The sequence below is a fragment of the Bombina bombina genome, chromosome 6, assembly GCF_027579735.1.
Source record: "Bombina bombina isolate aBomBom1 chromosome 6, aBomBom1.pri, whole genome shotgun sequence".
Taxonomy (NCBI): Eukaryota; Metazoa; Chordata; class Amphibia; order Anura; family Bombinatoridae; genus Bombina; species Bombina bombina.
In genome coordinates this window covers 349,203,112-349,228,885 of record NC_069504.1, presented here as the reverse complement: position 1 = coordinate 349,228,885, position 25,774 = coordinate 349,203,112, and the positions used below count along the sequence as shown (strand labels likewise).

The 25,774-nt window shown below is 41.4% G+C and overlaps 1 protein-coding gene across 1 annotated transcript in view; it reads left to right on the top strand.

Moving 5' to 3' along the window:
• The window catches only part of ACTR6 (actin related protein 6), a 154,756-nt gene that overhangs the window by 107,029 nt on the left and 21,953 nt on the right, over positions 1–25,774 (top strand). The window contains exon 10 of the mRNA XM_053717004.1: positions 5,703–5,841. Within this exon, the coding sequence (XP_053572979.1) occupies positions 5,703–5,841 (139 nt within the window). The remainder of the gene's footprint in view (positions 1–5,702; positions 5,842–25,774) is intronic.

Genomic DNA, 25,774 nt, shown 5'->3' with positions numbered 1-25,774 from the left:
GGAGTGGAAAATTGGGAAGCGGATTTTCTGAGTCGTCAGACATTTCATCCGGGGGAGTGGGAACTCCATCCGGAAATCTTTGCCCAAATAACTCAATTATGGGGCACTCCAGACATGGATCTGATGGCGCCTCGTCAGAACTTCAAGGTTCCTTGCTACGGGTCCAGATCCAGGGATCCCAAGGCGACTCTAGTAGATGCACTAGTAGCGCCCTGGACTTTCAACCTAGCTTATGTGTTCCCACCGTTTCCTCTCATTCCCAGGCTGGTAGCCAGGATCAATCAAGAGAGGGCTTCGGTGATCTTGATAGCTCCTGCGTGGCCACGCAGAACTTGGTATGCAGACCTGGTGAATATGTCATCGGCTCCACCATGGAAGCTACCTTTGAGACGGGACCTTCTTGTTCAAGGTCCGTTCGAACATCCGAATCTGGCATCACTCCAACTGACTGCTTGGAGATTGAACGCTTGATTTTATCAAAGCGTGGGTTCTCAGATTCTGTCATTGATACTCTTATTCAGGCTAGAAAGCCTGTAACTAAGAAAATTTACCATAAAGTATGGAAGAAATATATCTGTTGGTGCGAATCGAAAGGATTCCCATGGAACAGGGTAAAAATTCCTAAGATTCTATCCTTTCTACAAGAGGGTTTGGAGAAAGGATTATCTGCAAGTTCTTTGAAGGGACAGATTTCTGCTTTATCTGTTTTACTTCACAAGAAGCTGGCGGCTGTGCCAGATGTTCAGGCTTTTGTTCAGGCTCTGGTTAGAATCAAGCCTGTTTACAAACCTTTGACTCCTCCTTGGAGTCTCAATTTAGTTCTTTCAGCTCTTCAAGGGGTTCCGTTTGAACCCTTACATTCCGTAGATATTAAGTTATTATCTTGGAAAGTTTTGTTTTTGGTTGCAATTTCTTCTGATAGAAGAGTTTCAGAGTTATCTGCTCTGCAGTGTTCTCCTCCTTATCTGGTGTTCCATGCAGATAAGGTGGTTTTGCGTACTAAACCTGGTTTTCTTCCGAAAGTTGTTTCTAACAAAAATATTAACCAGGAGATAGTTGTGCCTTCTTTGTGTCCGAATCCAGTTTCAAAGAAGGAACGTTTGTTGCACAATTTGGATGTAGTTCGTGCTCTAAAATTCTATTTAGAGGCTACAAAGGATTTCAGACAAACATCTTCCTTGTTTGTTGTTTATTCTGGTAAAAGGAGAGGTCAAAAAGCAACTTCTACCTCTCTCTCTTTTTGGCTTAAAAGCATCATCAGATTGGCTTATGAGACTGCCGGACGGCAGCCTCCTGAAAGAATCACAGCTCATTCCACTAGGGCTGTGGCTTCCACATGGGCCTTCAAGAACGAGGCTTCTGTTGATCAGATATGTAAGGCAGCGACTTGGTCTTCACTGCACACTTTTACCAAATTTTACAAATTTGATACTTTTGCTTCTTCTGAGGCTATTTTTGGGAGAAAGGTTTTGCAAACCGTGGTGCCTTCCATCTAGGTGACCTGATTTGCTCCCTCCCATCATCCGTGTCCTAAAGCTTTGGTATTGGTTCCCACAAGTAAGGATGACGCCGTGGACCGGACACACCTATGTTGGAGAAAACAGAATTTATGTTTACCTGATAAATTACTTTCTCCAACGGTGTGTCCGGTCCACGGCCCGCCCTGGTTTTTAATCAGGTCTGATGATTTAATTTCTCTAACTACAGTCACCACGGTATCATATGATTTCTCCTATGCAAATATTCCTCCTTTACGTCGGTCGAATGACTGGGGAAGGCGGAGCCTAGGAGGGATCATGTGACCAACTTTGCTGGGCTCTTTGCCATTTCCTGTTGGGGAAGAGAATATCCCACAAGTAAGGATGACGCCGTGGACCGGACACACCGTTGGAGAAAGTAATTTATCAGGTAAACATAAATTCTGTTTTCTCTTCCGGCACCATTTATACCCTGATATTTCTCCTATTGTTCCTTGTTCCCTTGGCAGAATAACTGGGATATGACGGAAGTAGGGGGTGTATTTAAGCCTTTGGCTTGTGTGTCTTTGCCACCTCCTGGTGGCCAGGTTCAGTATTTCCCAACAGTAAGGACTCTCCTCATACAGAAGGAAATGAAATTATCAGATAAACATAATTTATGTTTTTCCAACACTAGAGTTCACTTCATAATAGATTCTGTCAGCATGCGCATTTATCTCTCAGACCAACGCAGGGAGAAGCTTCAGGCTACCTGCCGTCTACTTCAAATCATTCCTTGACCTTCGGTGGCGCAATGCATGGAAGTGGTAGGTCTTTTGGTGGCGGCTTTGGATGCTATTTATTTTGTTCGCTTTCATCTAAGACCTCTACAGTTATGTATGCTCAGACAGTGGAACAGGATTCACTCACTCACACCTGTCTCAGGAAATGTCTCTGGGCCCAGTAATTAGAGAATCTATTTCCTGGTGGCTGTTTCAGGAACCTGTAAGGTGGGGCATGTGTTTTCTATGCCCTTTCTGGGAGATTTTAACAATAGATACAAGCTTGACTGGTTGGGGCGCTGTGTGGGCGTCCCTGACAGCTCAGGGGATCTGGTGTCCAGATGAAGCAAGCTTCTCTATCAACATTGTAGAACTCAGGGAAATTTTCAATGCTCTGCAGTTGTATGCGTGACCTGACCTCATGGGTCTTCATACCCACATACTGGAGGTTACACTCAACACAGATGAGTTAGGCAAACTGCATATGTGACTCGACAATTGTAACACATCTTGTATGAAAAGGTCTCTCTTGTAACCACACTAGAAAAAACTTTACCTGTTCTCACAAACTCACAGGCCCTACAGGTAAAATTATGGCATCTGTACACACCTTTAGTAGGTAACCATGAACTCTGCTCTTTGCTGGTTTTAAGCAGCCATATGTATGGCCATTAAAGACAAAAAGAGAGACCAGCCCATGGCAAGACACTTTGTTGAAAGAGGGAAAAAAAGTGTTTAACCTTAGCGCAAACCTGTTCACTGACTGCTTCTATGAAAAAATACAGCCTATCCCTATGGCTGAAATAAATGCACAAACAGAAAAAAACTTTGCTGAACAATGACATGCATTTAAAGATTTGAGATTTATCCTCATGAACCATGTTCCCCCTCTTGACTAGAGGTGGGTCAGAAGTAAAATCCTCCTAAAGGAGGCTAACTGGATCTTAAATCTGAACACTGTCTAAATGTTATCACTGACACTGTTTTCTGTAATGATATATATTTTGGGAAGTAGTTCCTATATTCCATGCCACTGGCAGAGTAAAATCCTTGACTTTTGGCATGGTACTGTGGCTTAGCAACAGCCTTGAGGCCATTCATCCATCTTTTACCAGTTGGTGCATATGCTCTACAGTTGAATATATAGTTAACAGTTGAATATGTTGAACTTCTCAGATTTTGAATGTTTTCTTGGCCTTCCAGTTCTTTGTTTTTCTTACTTTTTTTCATTGACCTCTCCTGCTTCTTTAAATGACTTTATAACCGCTTCAATACCACATCTTGAGTATCCAGTTTGTTTGCTGATTTCCCTTTGAGAGTGGCCTTGCTGATGCAAAAGTATGATTTTATGTCTGTCAAATTCTGTGTTCTTTAGCATTTTGAATGCCATGATATGATTGAATGTTGGTCTTATTAGCAAGTTTCCAATAAATTAAACTCATACCACATGTGTATGTAATGCTCAAGCATGTCTTAGACAAACCTGCTGTAATGGACCTTTTTAACAGCAGTAATTTTGATATGAAATAGTAGCACAAATACAGGTGTTGGCAATGACATTAAATAGGGTTCAATTCCATTTAGGTTTATGAGAGCCATGTTCCTGCTAATGCTCAAGTGTAGGTCACACTAAATACTTGCTACTTTAGCCTATGGAACCTGTTTTTAATACTGCATAAAAATTTCCTGTGTTTTCTGGTTGTATTCTAATAAAGAAACTGATAAATAATTTTATGCTCATTATACCATTGCTAAAACAACAAATCTAATGGTGGCCTAAGACTTTTGCATAGCACTGTGTGAGTATGAGAGACGGACTCTCTCTCTCTCTGCTGGGCACAATGATGTTTATCTTACAAAATAAAAAATGTTTCTAAAGAGCAATTGTTATACAGTTTTTGTGTGTGTGCATATATAAATAGTTCATGTGTGCCATATAGATAACATTGTGCTTACTCCCGTGGAGTTATTTATGAGTCGGCGCTATTGGCTAAAATGCAAGTCTGTCAAAAGAATTGAGATATGGGGTCAGTCTGCAGAGGCTTAGATACAAGGTAATCGCAGAGGTAAAAGTGTATTAATACAACAGTGTCGGTTATGCAAAGCTGTGGAATGGGTAATACAGAGATTAACTATTTATTTTTATACAATAAACATTTTCATGTAAACTTTCCCTTTTAAGGAGAGATTAATTATTCTATGTGATAATCTCAGAAAGTCCTTTTCTTTTGAGGAACGCATTGTTTTAACTTCTAGAACCAGTTTGTCAAGTCTTTGTACGATGGAAGAAACTCTATGCAAACTTACATTTTCATTCTTAGTATTTTGTTGTTTTAACCCCTTAACGACCAGCTCCGTAACCTGTACGATGCTGGTCATTAAGCCCTGGCTTCTGTCCTGGGCCTCTCTCTGCCACAATCTCGCTAAAAGTAGCGATATTATGCTATTTCTGCATGTCCCACAAGTGGGGCAGTGCAGAAAAGGACGGGCAGAGGTACCGATGCAGAGAGGGCTGCCCATCGCTGGAGGGGAGCGGGTGGGACCCCTACGCTACAGATTTTTTTTTTTTAAAGCAGCAGTGCGTGGGAAGAAGGGAGATGGGGCTCTTATAGTGGAGGGGGGATTAGAGGGTGGGAAAGTGATCTGGGAGGCGGTAGGGTAATGGAGGGCAGCTATACTACAGAAAAAAAAAGTTTTAGTATTATTATGAAATAAAATAAAAAAATTGATGGATAACTGGGTACTGGCAGAAAGCTGCTAGTACCTAAAATGGTGGGAATTAGTTAGAATGGGGAGGGTTAGAGAGCTTTTTGGGAGGGATCATGGAGGTGGGACGTAAGGGGGTATTCCTACACTAAGGAAAATAATAATAGTAAAAAAAAAACTTACAAGCTACTTAATTAACCCCTTCACTGCTAGGAATAAGTGTGGTCCTTCTGCAATTAGCGGTCTTCTAATTACCAAAAAGCAATGGCAAAGCCATTTATGTCTATTACTGAACAAAGGGGATCCCATACAAGATTTTACAATGATTTGTGCCATGATTGCACAAGCAGTATGTAAATAATTAGTGAGAAACCCAAAGTTTGTGAAAAAGTTAACATTTCTTTTTATTTGATCACATTTGGCGGTGAAATGGTGGCATAAAATATACAAAAATGGGCCTAGATCAATACTTTAGGTTGTCTACTAAAAAATAAATATATCGTTTTGATAGATAAATAACAAACAAAAAAAAAACAAGGCTCTAATTATGTTTAAATGTAGTGATGACAAAAATGCTAAAAATGCTCTGGTCTTTTGGGGAAGTCTTAGTCTGAACTGCCCAGTCTTTAAGGGGTTAAAGTAGAGGCTTCCCTAGTTAATTATATGTTCACGACAAACACTTCAACTTTAAAATGTTACATAACTTAAGTATGATTTCAAATAGTATATTAAAATGTTTGTTGTCTTTTTATTTTAGAAATGCAGCCTCATTTCTACAAGAATATTGTTCTTACTGGTGGAAACACCCTGTTCCCAGGCTTCAAAGAGCGTGTGTTTTCAGAAGTTCGCAAGCTAACACCTACAGATTATGATGTGTCTGTAATACTGCCTGAAAAGTAAGTGTTCCTGATTTAAAGGTTTTTAATCATCATCTCTTACAACTATGTATTTTGCAGTGTCTGTTTTACTTCTAGTATGTTTTAAGTTGCAAGTCCTGGGACTAGCATCCTAATTGGTTGCTTAAAGTCTCTTTACTGTGGGGTGTGAATACTTAAGATGTTTGGGTGATATTTTCTAGTCGGCTTTTTACATCTATGCTGCATCTTGTACACCTGGTTGTGTATAATCCTTTTCCCTCTTTATTTTTCTTTATTTAGATTATATATGTTTTGGACAAAAAAAAGGACAAAGAGATAGAGTTGAGAGAGAGAAACAGACAGTAGGGAGAATTGAGAAAGAGAGAGAGGAAATGAGCAAGACAAGGGAGAGTAATAAGTGCTGAGAAAATAAAGAGTGGTTATAGAAGGGAGATTAAAGAGAGAGAGAGTGGATAGAGAGAGAGAGAGGGTGAGATAAAGAACAGAGCTAGCAGGGAAATGAGAAAGGGGAGAGGGAGAGAGAGGCCAACAAGATAAGACAGAGCTAAGTCTAAAGGAGAGAACACAGAGATAGTGGAATATAAAAAATAGGAAGAACAGGAGAGGGGGAAGAAAGAGTGAAAGGAGAAATAGAGAAGGGAGAGAGAAGAGTGGAGTGAGACAAAAGAGTAAATAAGCGGAGAGCATTAGAGGAGGGACAGTAGAAGAAATGTTAATAGCTTAATAACCTTATTAAAGTTACATGTTTATTGTTGCCTGTGCCCCCTTGCCTTCTGATTATTTAGAGGCTGACAGCAGAGTGGAGTGAGACAAAAGAGTAAATAAGCGGAGAGCATTAGAGGAGGGACAGTAGAAGAAATGTTAATAGCTTAATAACCTTATTAAAGTTACATGTTTATTGTTGCCTGTGCCCCCTTGCCTTCTGATTATTTAGAGGCTGACAGCACTGCACAGTGGCAGGTAGAAGGTGGAGGGACGCGAGAAGCCTGCACTTGACAGCCAGGGAACTTGCATTTGTGTAAGAGGCTCTAAGGGTTAGAATATCCAGCTGTGCTAGGAGAAAGTTGGTGTCAGGGCTGCTTTACTACCAAAAACTAACATCCCAGGGGATACAAAAGAAAAGAAACAAAGCACAGATTTTTTTTTCTCTGTGAAGCTCCATCATGAGCGGATCGGTCATTTCTTTGGCCTAACACTAGGGCTGCCCATTAATATATATGAAAAAACCATAACAAACCCTTAGTATTGCAGGGTTTTCAATTATTATTATAGCCCTTTAAAGCCTGCCCCAGAGTAACTTCAGTGCAGCAGTACACTACTGGGACCTAGCCAGTGACAAGAGGCACGTGTGTGTAGCAACCAGTTACCTCCTAGTTTCGGTGCAGCAATGTAGGGGTTAATAAAAACATGTTTCTCCAACATTGGTGTGTCCGGTCCATGGCGTCATCCTTACTTGTGGGAATATCTCTTCCCCAACAGGATATGGCAAAGAGTCCCAGCAAAAGCTGGCCATATAGTCCCTCCTAGGCTCCGCCCACCCCAGTCATTCTCTTTGCCGTTGCACAGGCAACATCTCCACGGAGATGGTTAAGAGTATGTGGTGTTTAGTTGTAGTTTTTTATTCTACTATCAAGAGTTTGTTATTTTAAAATAGTGCTGGTATGTACTATTTACTCTGAAACAGAAAAAGATGAAGAGTTCTGTTTGTGAGAGGAAGAGGATTTTAGCAGCAGTAACTAAAATCGTTTGCTGTTTCCACATAGGACTGTTGAGATGAAGTAACTTCAGTTGGGGGAAACAGTTAGCAGACTTTTCTGCTTAAGGTATGACTAGCCATATTTCTAACAAGACTGTGTAATGCTGGAAGGCTGTCATTTCCCCTCATGGGGACCGGTAAGCCATTTTCTTAGTCTCAAACAGAATAAAGGGCTTAATATGGGCTGTAAAACTGGTAGACACTTTTATGGGCAAAATCGATTGCTTTATTTGAGCATTTTATACATGTTTATGCTTTAAATTCACACTTATAATCTTGGGGAACGTTTTTTAACGTCAGGCACTGAGTTAGACACCTTTCCAGTCAGGAAGGGCCTTCCCAGTTGTAGGCTGAGCCTCATTTTCGCGCCATTACTGCGCAGTTACTTTTGAGAGCAAGACATGCAGATGCATGTGTGTGGATCTGAAAATAGTTGGAAAGGTTCCTAGAAGGCTTCATTTGGTATCGTATTCCCCCCTGGGTTTGGTAAAGTCGCAGCAAAGGCTGTAGCTGGGACTGTAGAGGGGTTAAAACTGTAACCGGCTCCGGTTTCGTTATTTTAAGGGTTAAAGCTCTGAAATTTGGTGTGCAATACTTTTAATGCTTTAAGACACTGGTGAAAATTTGGTAAATTTTGAACAATTCCTTCATACTTTTTCACATATTCAGTAATAAAGTGTGCACTATTTAAAATTTAAAGAGACAGTAACGTTTTTGTTTTAAAACGGTTTTTGTGCTTTATTGACAAGTTTAAGCCTGTTTAACATGTCTGTACCTTCAGATAAGCTATGTTCTATATGTATGAAAGTCAATGTGTCTCCCCCTTCAAAATTGTGTGATAATTGTGCCATAGCGTCCAAACAAAGTAAGGACAGTGCTGCCACAGATAGTAAAATTGCCCAAGATGTTTCATCAGATGAAGGGAGTAGAATTAGTTCTACATCATCTCCTTCTGTGTCTACGCCAGTTTTGCCCACGCAGGAGGCCCCTAGTACTTCTAGCGCGCCAATGCTTATTACTATGCAACAATTGACGGCAGTAATGGATAACTCCATAGCAAATATTTTATCCAAAATGCCCACATATCAGAGAAAGCGCGATTGCTCTGTTTTAAACACTGAAGAGCAGGAGGGCGCTGATGATAATTGCTCTGTCATACCCTCACACCAATCTGAAGGGGCCATGAGGGAGGTTTTGTCAGATGGGGAAATTTCAGATTCAGGAAAAATTTCTCAACAGGCTGAACCTGATGTTGTGACTTTTAAATTTAAATTAGAGCATCTCCGCGCACTGCTTAAGGAGGTGTTATCTACGCTGGATGATTGTGACAACCTGGTCATTCCAGAAAAATTATGCAAGATGGATAAGTTCCTAGAGGTTCCGGTGCCCCCCGACGCTTTTCCTATACCCAAGCGGGTGGCGGACATAGTGAATAAGGAGTGGGAGAAGCCCGGCATACCTTTTGTCCCCCCTCCTATATTTAAGAAATTATTTCCTATGGTCGACCCCAGAAAGGACTTATGGCAGACAGTCCCTAAGGTCGAGGGGGCAGTTTCTACTCTAAACAAGCGCACTACTATTCCTATCGAGGATAATTGTGCTTTCAAAGATCCTATGGATAAAAAATTCGAGGGTTTGCTTAAAAAGATTTTTGTACAGCAAGGTTACCTCCTGCAACCCATTTCGTGCATTGTTCCTGTCACTACAGCAGCGGGGTTCTGGTTCGAGGAACTAGAAAAGTCGCTCAGTAGAGAGACTCCGTATGAGGAAGTTATGGACAGAGTTCACGCACTCAAGTTGGCTAATTCTTTTATTTTAGATGCCGCTTTGCAATTAGCTAGATTAGCGGCGAAAAATTCAGGGTTTGCAATTGTGGCGCGCAGAGTGCTTTGGCTAAAGTCTTGGTCAGCGGATGTATCTTCCAAGACAAAATTGCTTAATATCCCCTTCAAGGGTAAAACTCTCTTTGGGCCAGAATTGAAAGAGATTATCTCAGACATCACTGGGGGAAAGGGCCACACCCTCCCACAAGATAGGCCTTTCAAAGCCAAGAATAAGTCTAATTTTCGTTCCTTTCGCAATTTCAGGAATGGACCGCCCTCTAATTCCGCATCCTCTAAACAAGAGGGTAATGCTTCACAAACCAAACCAGCCTGGAAACCGATGCAAGGCTGGAACAAGGGTAAGCAGGCCAAGAAGCCTGCTGCTGCTAACAAAACAGCATGAAGGAGTAGCCCCCGATCCGGGACCGGATCTAGTAGGGGGCAGACTCACTCTCTTTGCTCAGGCTTGGGCAAGAGATGTTCAGGATCCCTGGGCACTAGAAATAGTTTCTCAGGGTTATCTTCTGGAATTCAAGGATCTACCCCCAAGGGGAAGGTTCCACATGTCTCACTTATCCTCAAACCAAATAAAGAGACAGGCATTCTTACATTGTGTAGAAGACCTGTTAAAAATGGGAGTGATACACCCAGTTCCAACGGCGGAACAGGGAATGGGATTTTACTCAAATCTGTTTGTAGTTCCCAAAAAGAGGGAACTTTCAGACCAATTCTGGATTTAAAGATCCTAAACAAATTTCTCAGGGTTCCATCGTTCAAAATGGAGACCATTCGAACGATTCTACCTACAATCCAGGAAGTTCAATTTATGACTACCGTGGACCTAAAGGATGCATATCTACATATTCCTATCCACAAGGATCATCATCAGTTCCTAAGGTTCGCCTTTCTGGACAAACATTACCAGTTTGTGGCCCTCCCATTCGGGTTAGCCACTGCTCCAAGGATTTTCACAAAGGTACTCGGGTCCCTTCTAGCGGTTCTAAGACCAAGGGGCATTGCAGTAGTACCTTACTTGGACGACATTCTGATACAAGCGTCGTCTCTCTCAAAGGCAAAGGCTCACACAGACATCGTTCTGGCCTTTCTCAGATCTCACGGATGGAAGGTGAACATAGAAAAGAGTTCCCTGTCTCCGTCGACAAGAGTTCCTTTCTTGGGAACAATAATAGATTCTTTAGAAACAGGATTTTCCTGACAGAAGTCAGAAAGTCAAAACTTCTAAACGCTTGTCAAGTTCTTCATTCTATTCCTCGTCCTTCCGTAGCTCAGTGCATGGAAGTAGTAGGGTTGATGGTTGCAGCAATGGACATAGTTCCTTTTGCGCAAATTCATCTAAGACCATTACAACTGTGCATGCTGAAACAGTGGAATGGGGACTATACAGACTTGTCTCCAGTGATTCAAGTAGATCAGAAGACCAGAGACTCACTCCGTTGGTGGCTAACCCTGGACCACCTGTCCCAGGGAATGAGCTTCCGCAGACCAGAGTGGGTCATCGCCACGACCGACGCCAGTCTAGCGGGCTGGGGCGCGGTCTGGGAATCCCTGAAAGCTCAGGGACTATGGTCTCGGGAAGAGTCTCTTCTCCCAATAAACATTCTGGAACTGAGAGCAATATTCAATGCTCTCAGGGCTTGGCCTCAACTAGCAAAGGCCAGATTTATAAGATTCCAATCAGACAACATGACGACTGTTGCTTATATCAATCATCAGGGGGGAACAAGGAGTTCCCTGGCGATGAGAGAAGTGACCAAAATAATAGAATGGGCAGAGGATCACTCCTGCCTTCTATCTGCGATCCACATCCCAGGAGTGGAAAACTGGGAGGCGGATTATCTGAGTCGTCAGACATTCCATCCGGGGGAGTGGGAACTTCACCCGGAGATCTTTGCCCAAATAACTCAATTATGGGGCATTCCAGACATGGATCTGATGGCGTCTCATCAGAACTTCAAGGTTCCTTGCTACGGGTCCAGATCCAGGGATCCCAAGGCGACTCTAGTGGATGCACTAGTAGCGCCTTGGACCTTCAACCTAGCTTATGTGTTTCCACCGTTTCCTCTCATTCCCAGGCTGGTAGCCAGGATCAAGCAGGAGAGGGCCTCGGTGATCTTGATAGCTCCTGCGTGGCCACGCAGGACTTGGTATGCAGACCTGGTGAATATGTCATCGGTTCCACCATGGAAGCTACCTTTGAGACAGGACCTTCTTGTACAGGGTCCATTCGAACATCCAAATCTGGTCTCCCTCCAGCTGACGGCTTGGAAATTGAACGCTTGATTCTATCAAAGCATGGGTTTTCAGATTCTGTGATAGATACTCTGGTTCAAGCCAGAAAACCGGTAACTAGAAAAATTTACCATAAAATATGGAAAAGATATATCTGCTGGTGTGAATCCAAGGGATTCCCATGGAATAAGATCAAAATCCCTAAGATCCTTTCCTTTCTACAAGAAGGTTTGGATAAAGGATTATCAGCTAGTTCTCTAAAGGGACAGATTTCTGCTTTATCTGTCTTACTACACAAACGACTGGCAGCTGTGCCAGATGTTCAAGCATTTGTTCAGGCTCTGGTTAGGATCAAGCCTGTTTACAGACCTTTGACTCCTCCCTGGAGTTTAAATCTAGTTCTTTCAGTTCTCCAAGGGGTTCCGTTTGAACCTTTACATTCCATAGATATTAAGTTGTTATCTTGGAAAGTTTTGTTCTTGGTTGCTATTTCTTCTGCTAGAAGAGTTTCTGAGTTATCTGCTCTGCAGTGTACTCCGCCCTATCTGGTGTTCCATTCAGATAAGGTTGTTTTGCGTACTAAGCCTGGTTTTCTTCCAAAGGTTGTTTCCAACAAAAATATTAACCAGGAGATAGTTGTACCTTCTTTGTGTCCGAATCCAGTTTCAAAGAAGGAACGTTTGCTACACAATTTAGATGTAGTCCGTGCTCTAAAATTCTATTTAGAAGCTACAAAAGAGTTCAGACAAACATCTTCTCTGTTTGTCGTCTATTCCGGTAAAAGGAGAGGTCAAAAAGCGACTTCTACCTCTCTTTCCTTTTGGCTTAAAAGCATCATCCGATTGGCTTACGAGACTGCCGGACGGCAGCCTCCTGAAAGAATCACAGCTCACTCTACTAGGGCTGTGGCTTCCACATGGGCCTTCAAGAACGAGGCTTCTGTTGATCAGATATGTAAGGCAGCGACTTGGTCTTCACTGCACACTTTTGCCAAATTTTACAAATTTGATACTTTTGCTTCTTCGGAGGCTATTTTTGGGAGAAAGGTTTTGCAAGCCGTGGTGCCTTCTGTTTAGGTAACCTGATTTGCTCCCTCCCTTCATCCGTGTCCTAAAGCTTTGGTATTGGTTCCCACAAGTAAGGATGACGCCGTGGTTTTTTAATCAGGTTTGATGAATTATTTTCTCTAACTACAGTCACCACGGCACCCTATAGTTTCTCCTGTTTTTTCCTCCTGTCCCTCGGTCGAATGACTGGGGTGGGCGGAGCCTAGGAGGGACTATATGGCCAGCTTTTGCTGGGACTCTTTGCCATTTCCTGTTGGGGAAGAGATATTCCCACAAGTAAGGATGACGCCGTGGACCGGACACACCGTTGGAGAAAGTAATTTATCAGGTAAGCATAAATTCTGTTTTTGTTTATGCTTGCATATAATACATTAGAGGATTTTCTTTGGCACTTGTATACCACTTTAGTTGAAATAGTTTTTTTTTTTATATATATATATATATATATATATTTTTATTGAGGATATAGCTTACAGATTTCCAGATATAAAATGTAAAACAAAAAATTATACTGAACAAGAAGCCAAACCTTTCTTATTACAGTACTAAGGGTAGCATCATGTAATGCAGGCCATCAAACAGATCTTACAAAATATGTTAAATTACACATATCACATAACAAGGAAATATAATCACAATTATGCCCACATTAGCTATTATCCTCTTTTCTATTTATATAACTTTAACTGATAAAATAAGAAGAGTGACCCCCAAATGTAAGTATCAAGGTTTATGGAAAAGAACGTGTTCCCTCTTAAAATATAGACAATATGAACTACAGTAATAATATGCTTCAGGCTTAGACTCTTGAGTTCCAATTCGGGTGTAATGCAACACCTCGCTCAGGACGGCTCTTATCAGCTGGAAGTCATGGCCCTGACCAAATGCCATTTCAGCTAGATGATCTTTCTCCTTTTTTTGTTTTCGAGACAGGTTTGGGGTCATGGAGCGGGTCTCAATGGTAACCAGATTGCAGGGCACACCTCCATGTCTTTTCTTTGCAACCTCCTCACTCTCCTTCTGTACAAAACTGTCAGCTGCACCATGCATTGTTATGCTGCTCTCAGAGCCCCGGAAGACATGCACAATCTACCTGGCATGTTGTCACCGCAGGCTCCATAAAGTAGGTGTCTTGTTGCAGGGCCGATTTGTCCTCCGAGGTATGCTGTATCCTCAGTATCACTTTTTTGCAAACACTCCCCCATGTGAAATGTAGGGTCTCAGTAAAGCGCAGTAAATGCTCCTGAAATAAACGGTCTACCACCTTCAGTAGGGTTACGTGATTCGACTCCATAAATATGATAAAGTTCACAGTATTTGCTGTGTCTTACAGTTTAAATTCAGCTCTTATAGCTGCTCAGCTCTTTCAGCTGCTGGACCTGACTGATCAGGAAATTGGGGAGGGCGAATGAGGATCCAGGCCGATGTTAGGCCTCCGCTGCGTACCTCATAAGTTCTGGTCTGCCAGGCTGGAAACAAGTATGAAAAATAGATAATTCTGCTCCTTTAGAGATAGACAACACAGTAGTACTCAGAGAAGCCTTGACTTTTAATGCTAATGAGCGATAAACAACGGATTTATCTGCTTGGATTCACAGCCGTAGTTGAAAAGCAGCCATTCTAGTCGGTGTTCGGACACGCCCCCCGTTGAAATAGTTTCTCTTGCAAGGTGTATCCAGTCCACGGATCATCCATTACTTGTGGGATATTCTCATTCCCAACAGGAAGTTGCAAGAGGACACGCACAGCAGAGCTGTTATATAGCTCCTCCCCCAACTGCCATACCCAGTCATTCTCTTGCAACTCTCAACAAGCATGGAGGTAGTAAGAGAGAGTGGTGAAATATAGTTAGCTTTTTTTCTTCAATCAAAAGTTTGTTATTTTTATAATTTTTATATGGTACCGGAGTTGTACTATTTTATCCCAGGTAGTAAATAGAAGAAGAATCTGCCTGTGTTTTCTATGATCTTAGCAGGTTGTAACTAAGATCCATTGCTGCTCTCACATATGTCTGAGGAGAGAGGTAACTTCGGCGGGAGAATGGAGTGCAGGTTATCCTGCTATGAGGTATGTGCAGTTACATTTTTTTCTAGAGATGTAAATGCTAGAAAATGTTGCGAAAACCGGATTAATGTAAGGTAAGCCTGGATACAGTGATTTAATAGCGACTGGTATCATGCTTACTCTCAGAGGTAATACTCTTATAAAATTGCAATATAAAACGTTTGCTGGCATGTTTAAGCGTTTTTATATATGCTTTGCTGATAAAACTTTATTGGGGCCTAGTTTTTCCACATGGCTGGCTTAAATTTTGCCTAGAAACAGTTTCCTGAGGCTTTCCACTGTTGTAGCATGAGTGGGAGGGGCCTATTTTAGCTCTTTTTTGCGCAGTTAAAATTACAGACTGAGACATCCAGCTTCCCTCAGGAGTCCCCTGAATGCTATAGGACATATCTAAAGGGCTCAAAGGCTTTCCAAAGTCGTTTATTGGGGAAGGTAGGGCCACAGCAGAGCTGTGGCAGTTTGTTGTGACTGTTAAAAAACGTCTATCGTTTTTTTTTATCCGTTTTTTGAACTAAGGGGTTAATCATCCATTTGCAAGTGGGTGCAATGCTCTGTTAGCTTATTACATGCACTGTAAAAATTTCGTTTGATTTACTGCCTTTTTTCACTGTTTTTCAAATTCTGACAAAATTTGTTTCTCTTAAAGGCACAGTACCGTTTTTTATATTTGCTTGTTAACTTGATTTAAAGTGTTTTCCAAGCTTGCTAGTCTCATTGCTAGTCTGTACAAACATGTCTGACATAGAGGAAACTCCTTGTTCATTATGTTTAAAAGCCATGGTGGAACCCCCTCTTAGAATGTGTACCAAATGTACTGATTTCACTTTAAGCAATAAAGATCATATTCTGTCTTTAAAAAATTTATCACCAGAGGAATCTGACGAGGGGAAAGTTATGCCGACTAACTCTCCCCACGTGTCAGATCCTTTGACTCCCGCTCAAGGGACTCACACTCAAATGGCGCCAAGTACATCTAGGGCGCCCATAGCGTTTACTTTACAAGACATGGCGGCAGTCATGGATAATACACTGTCAGCGGTATTAGCCAGACTACCTGAATTTAGAGGAAAGCGGGATAGCTCTGGGGTTAGACGAAATACAGAGCATACTGACGCTTTAAGAACCATGTCTGATACTGCCTCACAATATGCAGAAGCTGAGGAAGGAGAGCTTCAGTCTGTGGGTGACGTTTCTGACTCAGGGAAGATGATGCAACCTGATTCTGATATTTCTACATTTAAATTTAAGCTTGAACACCTCCGCGTGTTGCTCAGGGATGTTTTAGCTGCTCTGAATGACTGTGATACAATTGCAGTGCCAGAGAAATTGTGTAGACTGGATAAATACTATTCAGTGCCGATGTGTACTGATGTTTTTCCAATACCTAAAAGGTTTACAGAAATTATTACTAAGGAATGGGATAGACCAGGTGTGCCGTTCTCTCCCCCTCCTATTTTTAGAAAAATGTTTCCAATAGACGCCACCACACGGGACTTATGGCAGACAGTCCCTAAGGTGGAGGGAGCAGTTTCTACTCTAGCAAAGCGTACTATTATCCCTGTCGAGGACAGTTGTGCTTTTTTTAGATCCAATGGATAAAAAATTAGAGGGTTACCTTAAGAAAATGTTTATTCAACAAGGTTTTATCCTACAGCCCCTTGCATGCATTGCTCCTGTCACTGCTGCTGCAGCGTTCTGGTTTGAGTCTCTGGAAGAGGCTTTACAGGTAGAGACTCCATTGGATGGCATACTTGACAAGCTTAGAGCACTTAAGCTAGCCAATTCTTTTGTTTCTGATGCCATTGTTCATTTGACTAAACTAACGGCTAAGAATTCTGGTTTTGCTATCCAGGCGCGCAGAGCGCTATGGCTTAAATCATGGTCAGCTGACGTTACTTCAAAGTCTAAGCTGCTTAACATTCCCTTCAAGGGGCAGACCCTATTCGGGCCTGGTTTGAAGGAGATTATTGCTGATATCACTGGAGGAAAAGGTCATGTCCAAATCAAGGGCCAAACAGTCTAATTTTCGTGCCTTTCGAAACTTCAAGGCAGGTGCGGCATCAACTTCCTCTAATGCAAAACAAGAGGGAACTTTTGCTCAGTCCAAGACGGTTTGGAGACCTAACCAGACCTGGAACAAAGGTAAGCAGGCCAAAAAGCCTGCTGCTGCCTCTAAGACAGCATGAAGGAACGGCCCCCTATCCGGTAACGGTTCTAGTAGGGGGCAGACTTTCGCTCTTCGCCCAGGCGTGGGTAAGAGATGTCCAGGATCCCTGGGCGTTGGAAATTATATCTCAGGGATATCTTCTGGACTTCAAAGCTTCCCCCCCAAAAGGGAGATTTCACCTTTCACAATTATCTGCAAACCAGATAAAGAGAGAGGCATTCTTACACTGTGCTCAAGACCTCCTAGTTATGGGAGTGATCCATCCAGTTCCAAAGGAGGAACAGGGACAGGGATTTTACTCAAATCTGTTTGTGGTTCCCAAAAAAGAGGGAACCTTCAGACCAATTTTGGATCTAAAGATCTTAAACAAATTCCTCAGAGTTCCATCATTCAAGATGGAAACTATTCGTACCATCCTACCTATGATCCAAGAGGATCAATATATGACTACAGTGGATTTAAAGGATGCTTATCTTCACATTCCGATACACAAAGACCATCATCGGTTTCTCAGGTTTGCCTTTCTAGACAGGCATTACCAGTTTGTAGCTCTTCCCTTTGGGTTAGCTACAGCCCCAAGAATTTTTATGAAGGTTCTGGGGTCGCTTCTGGCGGTCCTAAGGCCGCGGGGCATAGCAGTGGCCCCTTATTTAGACGACATCCTGATACAGGCGTCAAACTTCCAAATTGCCAAGTCTCATACGGACATAGTACTGTCATTTCTGAGGTTGCATGGGTGGAAAGTGAACGAGAAAAAGAGTTCTCTATCACCACTCACAAGAGTTTCCTTCCTAGGGACTCTGATAGATTTTGTGGAAATTAAAATTTACCTGACTGAGTCCAGGTTATCAAAGCTTCTAAATTCCTGCCGTGTTCTTCATTCCATTCCGCGCCCTTCGGTGGCTCAGTGCATGTGGAATGGGGATTACATAGATTTGTCCCCTCTACTAAATCTGGATCAAGAGGCCAGGGATTCTCTTCTCTGGTGGCTATCTCGGGTCCATCTGTCCAAAGGTATGACCTTTCGCAGGCCAGATTGGACAATTGTAACGACAGATGCCAGCCTTCTAGGTTGGGGTGCAGTCTGGAACTCCCTGAAGGCTCAGGGATCGTGGACTCAGGAGGAGACACTCCTTCCAATAAATATTCTGGAACTGAGAGCGATATTCAATGCTCTTCAGGCTTGGCCTCTGTTAGCAACTCTGAGGTTCATCAGATTTCAGTCGGACAACATCACGACTGTAGCTTACATCAACCATCAAGGGGGAACAAGGAGTTCCCTAGCGATGTTAGAAGTCTCAAAGATAATTCGCTGGGCAGAGATTCACTCTTGCCACCTATCAGCTATCCATATCCCAGGTGTAGAGAACTGGGAGGCGGATTTTCTAAGTCGTCAGACTTTTCATCCGGGGGAGTGGGAACTCCATCCGGAGGTGTTTGCTCAATTGATTCATCGTTGGGGCAAACCAGAACTGGATCTCATGGCGTCTCGCCAGAACGCCAAGCTTCCTTGTTACGTATCCAGATCCAGGGATCCCGAGGCGACGCTGATAGATGCTCTAGCAGCGCCTTGGTCTTTCAACCTGGCCTATGTGTTTCCACCGTTTCCTCTGCTCCCTCGACTGATTGCCAAGATCAAGCAGGAGAGAGCATCAGTGATTTTGATAGCGCCTGCGTGGCCACGCAGGACCTGGTATGCAGATCTAGTGGAGATTTCATCCTTTCCACCTTGGACTCTGCCGTTAAGACAAGACCTTCTACTACAAGGTCCTTTCAATCATCCAAATCTAATTTCTCTTAGACTGACTGACTGGAGATTGAACGCTTGATTTTATCAAAGCGTGGTTTCTCCGAGTCAGTCATTGATACCTTAATACAGGCACGAAAGCCTGTCACCAGGAAAATTTACCATAAGATATGGCGTAAATATCTTTATTGGTGTGAATCCAAGGGTTACTCATGGAGTAAGGTCAGGATTCCCAGGATATTATCCTTTCTCCAAGAAGGTTTGGAAAAAGGATTGTCAGCTAGTTCCTTAAAGGGACAGATTTCTGCACTGTCTATTCTTTTGCACAAGCGTCTGGCAGATGTTCCAGACGTTCAGGCATTTTGTCAGGCTTTAGTTAGAATCAAGCCTGTGTTTAAACCTGAAAACAAAAAGGTGCAACAGCACTACACTAGTGTTAGGGAGATGCTAGTATTAAATGGATTTATTTATTTAGCTAGAGTGCTTATGCATGAATTAACTAGAAAACAAAATCAACATTGAAGTTGAAAGAAGTATGCATCTATTTAGCACTTCATTCTCCTCATATAGAATTATGATTGGAACATCAATAGGTGGATGAAGTGGGTGACTAAATTAAAATTTAACCTTTATTAGTTTAATTAAAAAACAGAACACAACAACATAAAATAATTTTAAAAACACAAAAAGATGGGACCTATATAACGAGTTTTTCTAGTTACTCCTTGAAATTAAACATTATTTAATTTTGGAGTGTAAGAATCTGGTCACTTTTATGTGTGAACAATCATGAGATGGAATTCTCACGTACCCTAGAAGAATAGATAGGTACAGTGGGTAGTCTGAATTAGTGTCCCAGACTAGACAACAATATATATAATGTTGTAGTAGTTTATTCTATCAGTATTATTCAGAGATCAGTTAGGTGCTTTCTGTTGTATCAAATGAATTATATTAAATCATTTGTATCTTTTGTTAGTTGGAATTGTACAGTACAATTCCAACTAACAAAAGATACAAATGATTTAATATAATTCATTTGATACAAGGAGTTCCGTTTGAACCTCTTCATTCCATAGATATCAAACTTTTATCTTGGAAAGTTCTTTTTTTGGTAGCTATTTCCTCGGCTCGTAGAGTCTCCGAGTTATCTGCTTTACAATGTGATTCTCCTTATCTGATCTTCCATACGGATAAGGTAGTCCTGCGTACCAAACCTGGGTTTTTACCTAAGGTGGTATCTAACAAGAATATCAATCAAGAGATTGTTGTTCCATCCTTGTGTCCTAATCCTTCTTCAAATAAGGAACGTCTATTACACAATCTGGACGTGGTTCGTGCTTTAAAGTTTTACTTACAAGCTACTAAAGATTTTCGTCAAACATCTGCTTTGTTTGTTGTCTACTCTGGACAGAGGAGAGGTCAAAAGGCTTCGGCAACCTCTCTTTCTTTTTGGATAAGAAGCATAATCCGCTTAGCCTATGAGACTGCTGGCCAGCAGCCTCCTGAAAGGATTACAGCTCATTCTACTAGAGCTGTGGCTTCCACTTGGGCCTTTAAAAATGAGGCTTCTGTTGAACAGATTTGTAAGGCGGCGACTTGGTCTTCGCTTCATACTTTTTCAAAAATTGACAAATTTGATACTTTTGCTTCTTCAGAGGCTAATTTTGGGAGAAAGGTTTTACAGGCAGTGGTACCTTCCGTTTAAGTACCTGCCTTGTCCCTCCCTTCATCCGTGTACTTTAGCTTTGGTATTGATATCCCACAAGTAATGGATGATCCATGGACTGGATACACCTTACAAGAGAAAACATAATTTATGCTTACCTGATAAATTTATTTCGCTTGTGGTGTATCCAGTCCACGGCCCGCCCTGTCATTTTAAGGCAGGTAATTTTTGAATTTAAACTACTGCACCCTATGGTTTCTCTTTTCTCGGCTTGTTTTCGGTCGAATGACTGGATATGGCTGTTGGGGGAGGAGCTATATAACGGCTCTGCTGTGGGTGTCCTCTTGCAACTTCCTGTTGGGAATGAGAATATCCCACAAGTAATGGATGATCCGTGGACTGGATACACCACAAGAGAAATACATTTATCAGGTAAGCATAAATTATGTTTTTTTTATTAGCTCCTCTCCGCCTCCAAAAATAACAAGAAATACACATACATTTCACATTCAGGATACAAAATATATCTCAACATAGAAGTCTACCTAAATAGCCTGAGTCAGTAAAGTTCTTTTTTAGTTGAGTTTTTACCAGTCTATATGTGTTATCCCTTAGTATGTGACATGAAGACTTCAACAATGGAGTTTATCTTCCTCCCGTCAGCTTTTATTATGGGTTGATGTAACAGTCTTCTCCCTAATGAATTGAGAGTGACCTTTTTCCATTGAATTTCCCCTCGGTTTTACTCCTTGTCCTTGACACATAAGTTAATTTCTTTCATAAGGAATAAAATAGTGTGGGGGGTAATATCTTAGTACATTTCCAACCTTAAAAGTCAACATAACAAATTGAACCAACAAAACAGACAAACAAGAACATCTACAAGTTTGTATCTTGACACAGCACAATTTATCATTGAAGTATCTAATAGTTGTTAGCTCATTCAAACATCCCTCTATGCGGACTTGGTTTACCTTACCATCCACTTCGTTCCCTTCTTTCAGCCTTTCTCCAGCAATCGTTGCCAGTCGTTTCCTATTCTCTAGTTCCCCTTTGCTAAATATACCATTTTACTGTTTACTGTTTCCCATTATCCAATAAAACCAGACCCTTTGGAACAAAGGCTCCGTGTTTTGCACATTTGCTGCTGACTCACACATCAAGTATATCGTCTGAATTCTAGCTAGAACCTCTGCCCAAGATGGTATCTCCGTCTTCCAATATCTGGCGATGGTTGTTCTAGTTACAGTACAATGGATTCTAATAAATGTATTTATGTGTGCATTGAATCTAGAGATGTTTTCATGTACTAATGCCTGGGCTGGTGTGAGGCATATCTGTTCATTTAATACCTTACTCAGCAGTTGGGACAGTTCTTGCCATATTTTGCTTACTTTATTACATTCCCACCACATGTGGAGATAAGAACCTGCCACCTCGCAGCCTCTATAGCAATAAGCAGAACTCCCTTTGACCATATGTACTGTTTTCATTGGCGTCAAGTACCATCTGAAAGTTGTTTTTAATATATTCTCTTTGAGATCAGCACTAATGAGAACCCTACTGGCCTGCTGAACTATTTCGTTCCATTTTCCTGTCTCAATCTCTTTGCCTAAATCTGTTTCCCACCTTGACAGTACCGGGTTTTTAGTCTGTGCTCTGGTCTCTTGAATTGCAACATATAGTCTAGAAATTGCTTTTTTAGGTCTATAAAGGGATGTACATAAGTGTTCTAGAGTGGTCAGTCGACTATGTGTTCTAGTTGACTCTAAGTATGCTTGTATGGCCGACATTACTTGGAGATATAGGAACCACTGTAATGGAATAGGTTCGAGTTTCTGTTGGAGTTGGGTAAATGTCAATATTTTACCATGCAGTTGCAAGTCTGCCACCCTATACAACCCCTTGTTTTCCTACTTTTTTACCTGGTGTTTGTGTTCAGCATTTATAATATATGCAAGAGGCACTATCGATGAGTGTATAGGAATTACCTTGCCTGCCCGACAAAGAGAAGTCCATTGCTACCTTGCAGTCAATGTAATTTTGTTCTGGTATATAGAATGGGATTCACAAAAATCCTTGTTTCAGAGAATGCCATCTGGCATCTCTTGTTTCACCATTTCCGCCTCCAGAGCAGGCCATAGAATGTCCGTTTGTCGTCTCCCTAATGTTGAGTTTTGGGCTAATCGAGCTGCTGTGTAATAGTCATGTAAATTAGGGGCTCCCACCCCTCCCAATTGTCTGTATCTGTTCATAATGTGGTGTGAGATCCTTGGATGTTTACTATCTCTCAGATATCTGTTTATATCTCTCTGAAGATTGTCAAGGTCTGTGGTATTCAGCTTAATAGGGAGTACCCTAAAGAGATACAAAATTCTTGGCAGAATTGTTATTTTTACCGCAGACAATCTGCCATACCAGGAAAAACCCATCTTCCTCCATTTCCCTAAATCTGATCGAATTGTTTTGAACAAGGGCGTATAATTTGTCGCATAGAGCTTCGAAGAGTGTGTTGTAAGTTTAATCCCTAGGTATTTTAGCCCCTCTGGCACCCATTTAAAATCGAAATTTGCCTCAATCAGCTTAATCGTGTGCTTAGGGATAGATAAGGGGAGTGCCTCACATTTTCCCGCATTAACTTTATAACCAGATATTTGGGAAAACCACTGTATAGCCTGCTATACAAAGGGCAGTGACTTTAGTGGATTCGTTATAGTAAGTAATACATTGTCCGCAAACAAAGTTATTTTGTGGTGTATCTTTCCTATTTCTAGGCCTGTTATATCTGGACAATTTCGTATGTACGCTGCTAACGGTTCAATACATATTGCAAAGATTAACGGAGAGAGCGGGCATCCCTGTCTTGCTCCGTTAAGTATATGTATTTCCCTTGATTGATATCCCACCGCCCTAACCTGAGCCGTGGGTTTCAAATAAAACCTTGTAATGGCTTGTAGAAATCTCCCATCAAATCTCATTATTTTCAGCACCGCCAGCATATATTTCCAATCCACCCTATCAAATGCCTTCTCCGCGTCCAATGATAGGATCAGAGAAGGCATCCCCTTGTCCCGTAAAAAATATATTATTGATATAATTTTGCGTATGTTGTCTGGGGCTTCCCTATCTTTAATAAAACCCACCTGATCCGGGTGTATAATAGAGGGTAAGATATGTTTCAACCTAATGGCCAGTATTTTGGTTACTATCTTGAGGTCTTGGTTGATAAGGGAAATAGGCCTATAGCTAGCGCAAGATTTAGGGTCTTTCCCCTGTTTCGGTATAACCACTATTTTGGCTCGAAGAAGATCTACAGGTATCTCCCCCCCTCCATAATGTGGTTTGCAAACGTTACTATATGGGGTATCAATGTATCCTTAAATGCTTTATAATACTCCCCTGGGAACCCGTCAGGTCCCAGGGCTTTACCTGGTTTGAGATCCCTAATAGCCTTCAACACCTCTACATGAGTGATTTTGGCGTTCAAAATGTCTCTATCTTGTTCATTTATTGTGTTAATATTAGCTTTTTGTAGGAAAGAGTCAAATACCGTTTGTGTGGACTGGTTGTGTTGTACTTTCTGGCCATTATACAGGTCACTATAGAACTGAGCAAAAGTATTTACAATTTCCTGAGGGTGGGATGTCACCCTGCCATTAGGATCTCGTATTTGTGGTATAGAAAGAGCTTGATAGTTATCTCTATTTTTTTTTGCTAAATATTTATCAGGCTTATTAGCAAAGATAAAATAATTAGTTTTTAATCTATATGCAGCTCTCAAGGAATTTAACAATGACTGCAAGCTCTGTCTTTTGCTCATGAGTTGTTGTAGTGTAGCTTTTGATTTAGTTTGTTTATGTGCATCTTCTAAAGATTTAATTTTTATGTGCAGTTGTTTTATGTGGGTCTCAGTCTGCCTTTTAATCAGGGATTTTTCTTTAATTAGGATTCCCCTCAACACCGCTTTATGTGCCGCCCAAGGAGCAATGGGATTCTCTGTGGAGTCTATATTAATCTGCCAATACTCTTAAGTGTTTAAGTATGTTGTTCCGTATAAGTGGGTTTTTCATGCAAGATAAGTCATATGTCCAGGTCTTTATTCTTTGTGGGTCTGATAGATTGCCTAAATTAAGTTGTGTGATAGAATGGTCAGACCACACACATGGGTGGATAACTATAGATTGTAGTGTTGGCTGTAGGATCTGGCTAGTAAATACATATTCTATTTTAGAGTAGCTATCATGGGCTGATGAGTAAAAGGTCGTGTCTCTCGTCTCTTTATTCAGGGTCTGCCACGTGTCATGTAGATTATGTTGCCTAAGTACGCCTAGAATGTTCTTGGCAATTGTCCTTTAGCATTGTTTTTTATTAGTCTGTAAAGTGGTAGTTTGTTTTACTAATGCCTGAAGGTCAATATTAAGGTCTCCCGCTAGGAGTATTCGTATTCTGGACCAACCAGTCAGCAAATTTGAGATTTTGTCAAAAAATTTGTCTTGTTTCTCATTAGGAGCTTACACATTACACATCAACACATCTACTTCCCCTATCCGTCCAGACACTAATAAATATCTGCCTTCAGCATCTACAAAGGTTTCTTTGTGTGTGAACGGTATAGATGAATGTATCAGTATAGAAACTCTTTTTTTGGAATCTAAGGCAGAGTGAAATTGCAACGGAAAGTCTTTTGCCCAGTATTTTGGGATAGTGTTTTTAAGGAAGTGAGTCTCCTGAAGGTAAATTACAGTGGCTCTCAACCGTCTATAGTTAGTCATAGCCGTCCTCCTTTTTTACATCTGTATTAAGGCCTCTTGCATTATGTGAGATCAGAACAATCTTAGGTAGTGCCATTGTCCTCTATGTGTGTGAAAACTAAGCTCCTACCACCAGCAGTCAGTAATAGTATAAGGTGTGACAACTGCGTGTTGCAAAAATGGTAGGTGTTACTATCTCCTCTCTTCCCCTTCCTCAAGGGTCTATAGTTCTCTACCCTTCTCCAACATCCGCACAGATCGACATGCATTGATGAGCATAAAAATAATGTGCTTTGTCTTACAACTCTATGAAATAGTAGTGTAAACAATACTAATATCAACATTTACTAATAATGATAAAAACTTTTAGAGTAACTATACATCAAAACAAATACAATTTGTAACAAACATGTGGTCTTACCAGAAACCATAAGCAAACATACTTCTCAATAAGTGTTGGGACCATACTGGTCCCCTATTTTTCCCTTCATAAGGGTTCTTCATCTGGTTAACCTCCCTTTAAACTAGGAAGTTATTAAGTTCAAGTGAGTCCCTCATCTGTCGAAAGAGAGCACGGATACCCTCATCCAGCTTAAACGTTTTTTGGTTTTCTCTTTAGGCTATTTCAGGTTTTAGTTTTTTTCTTTGTAACCTTCT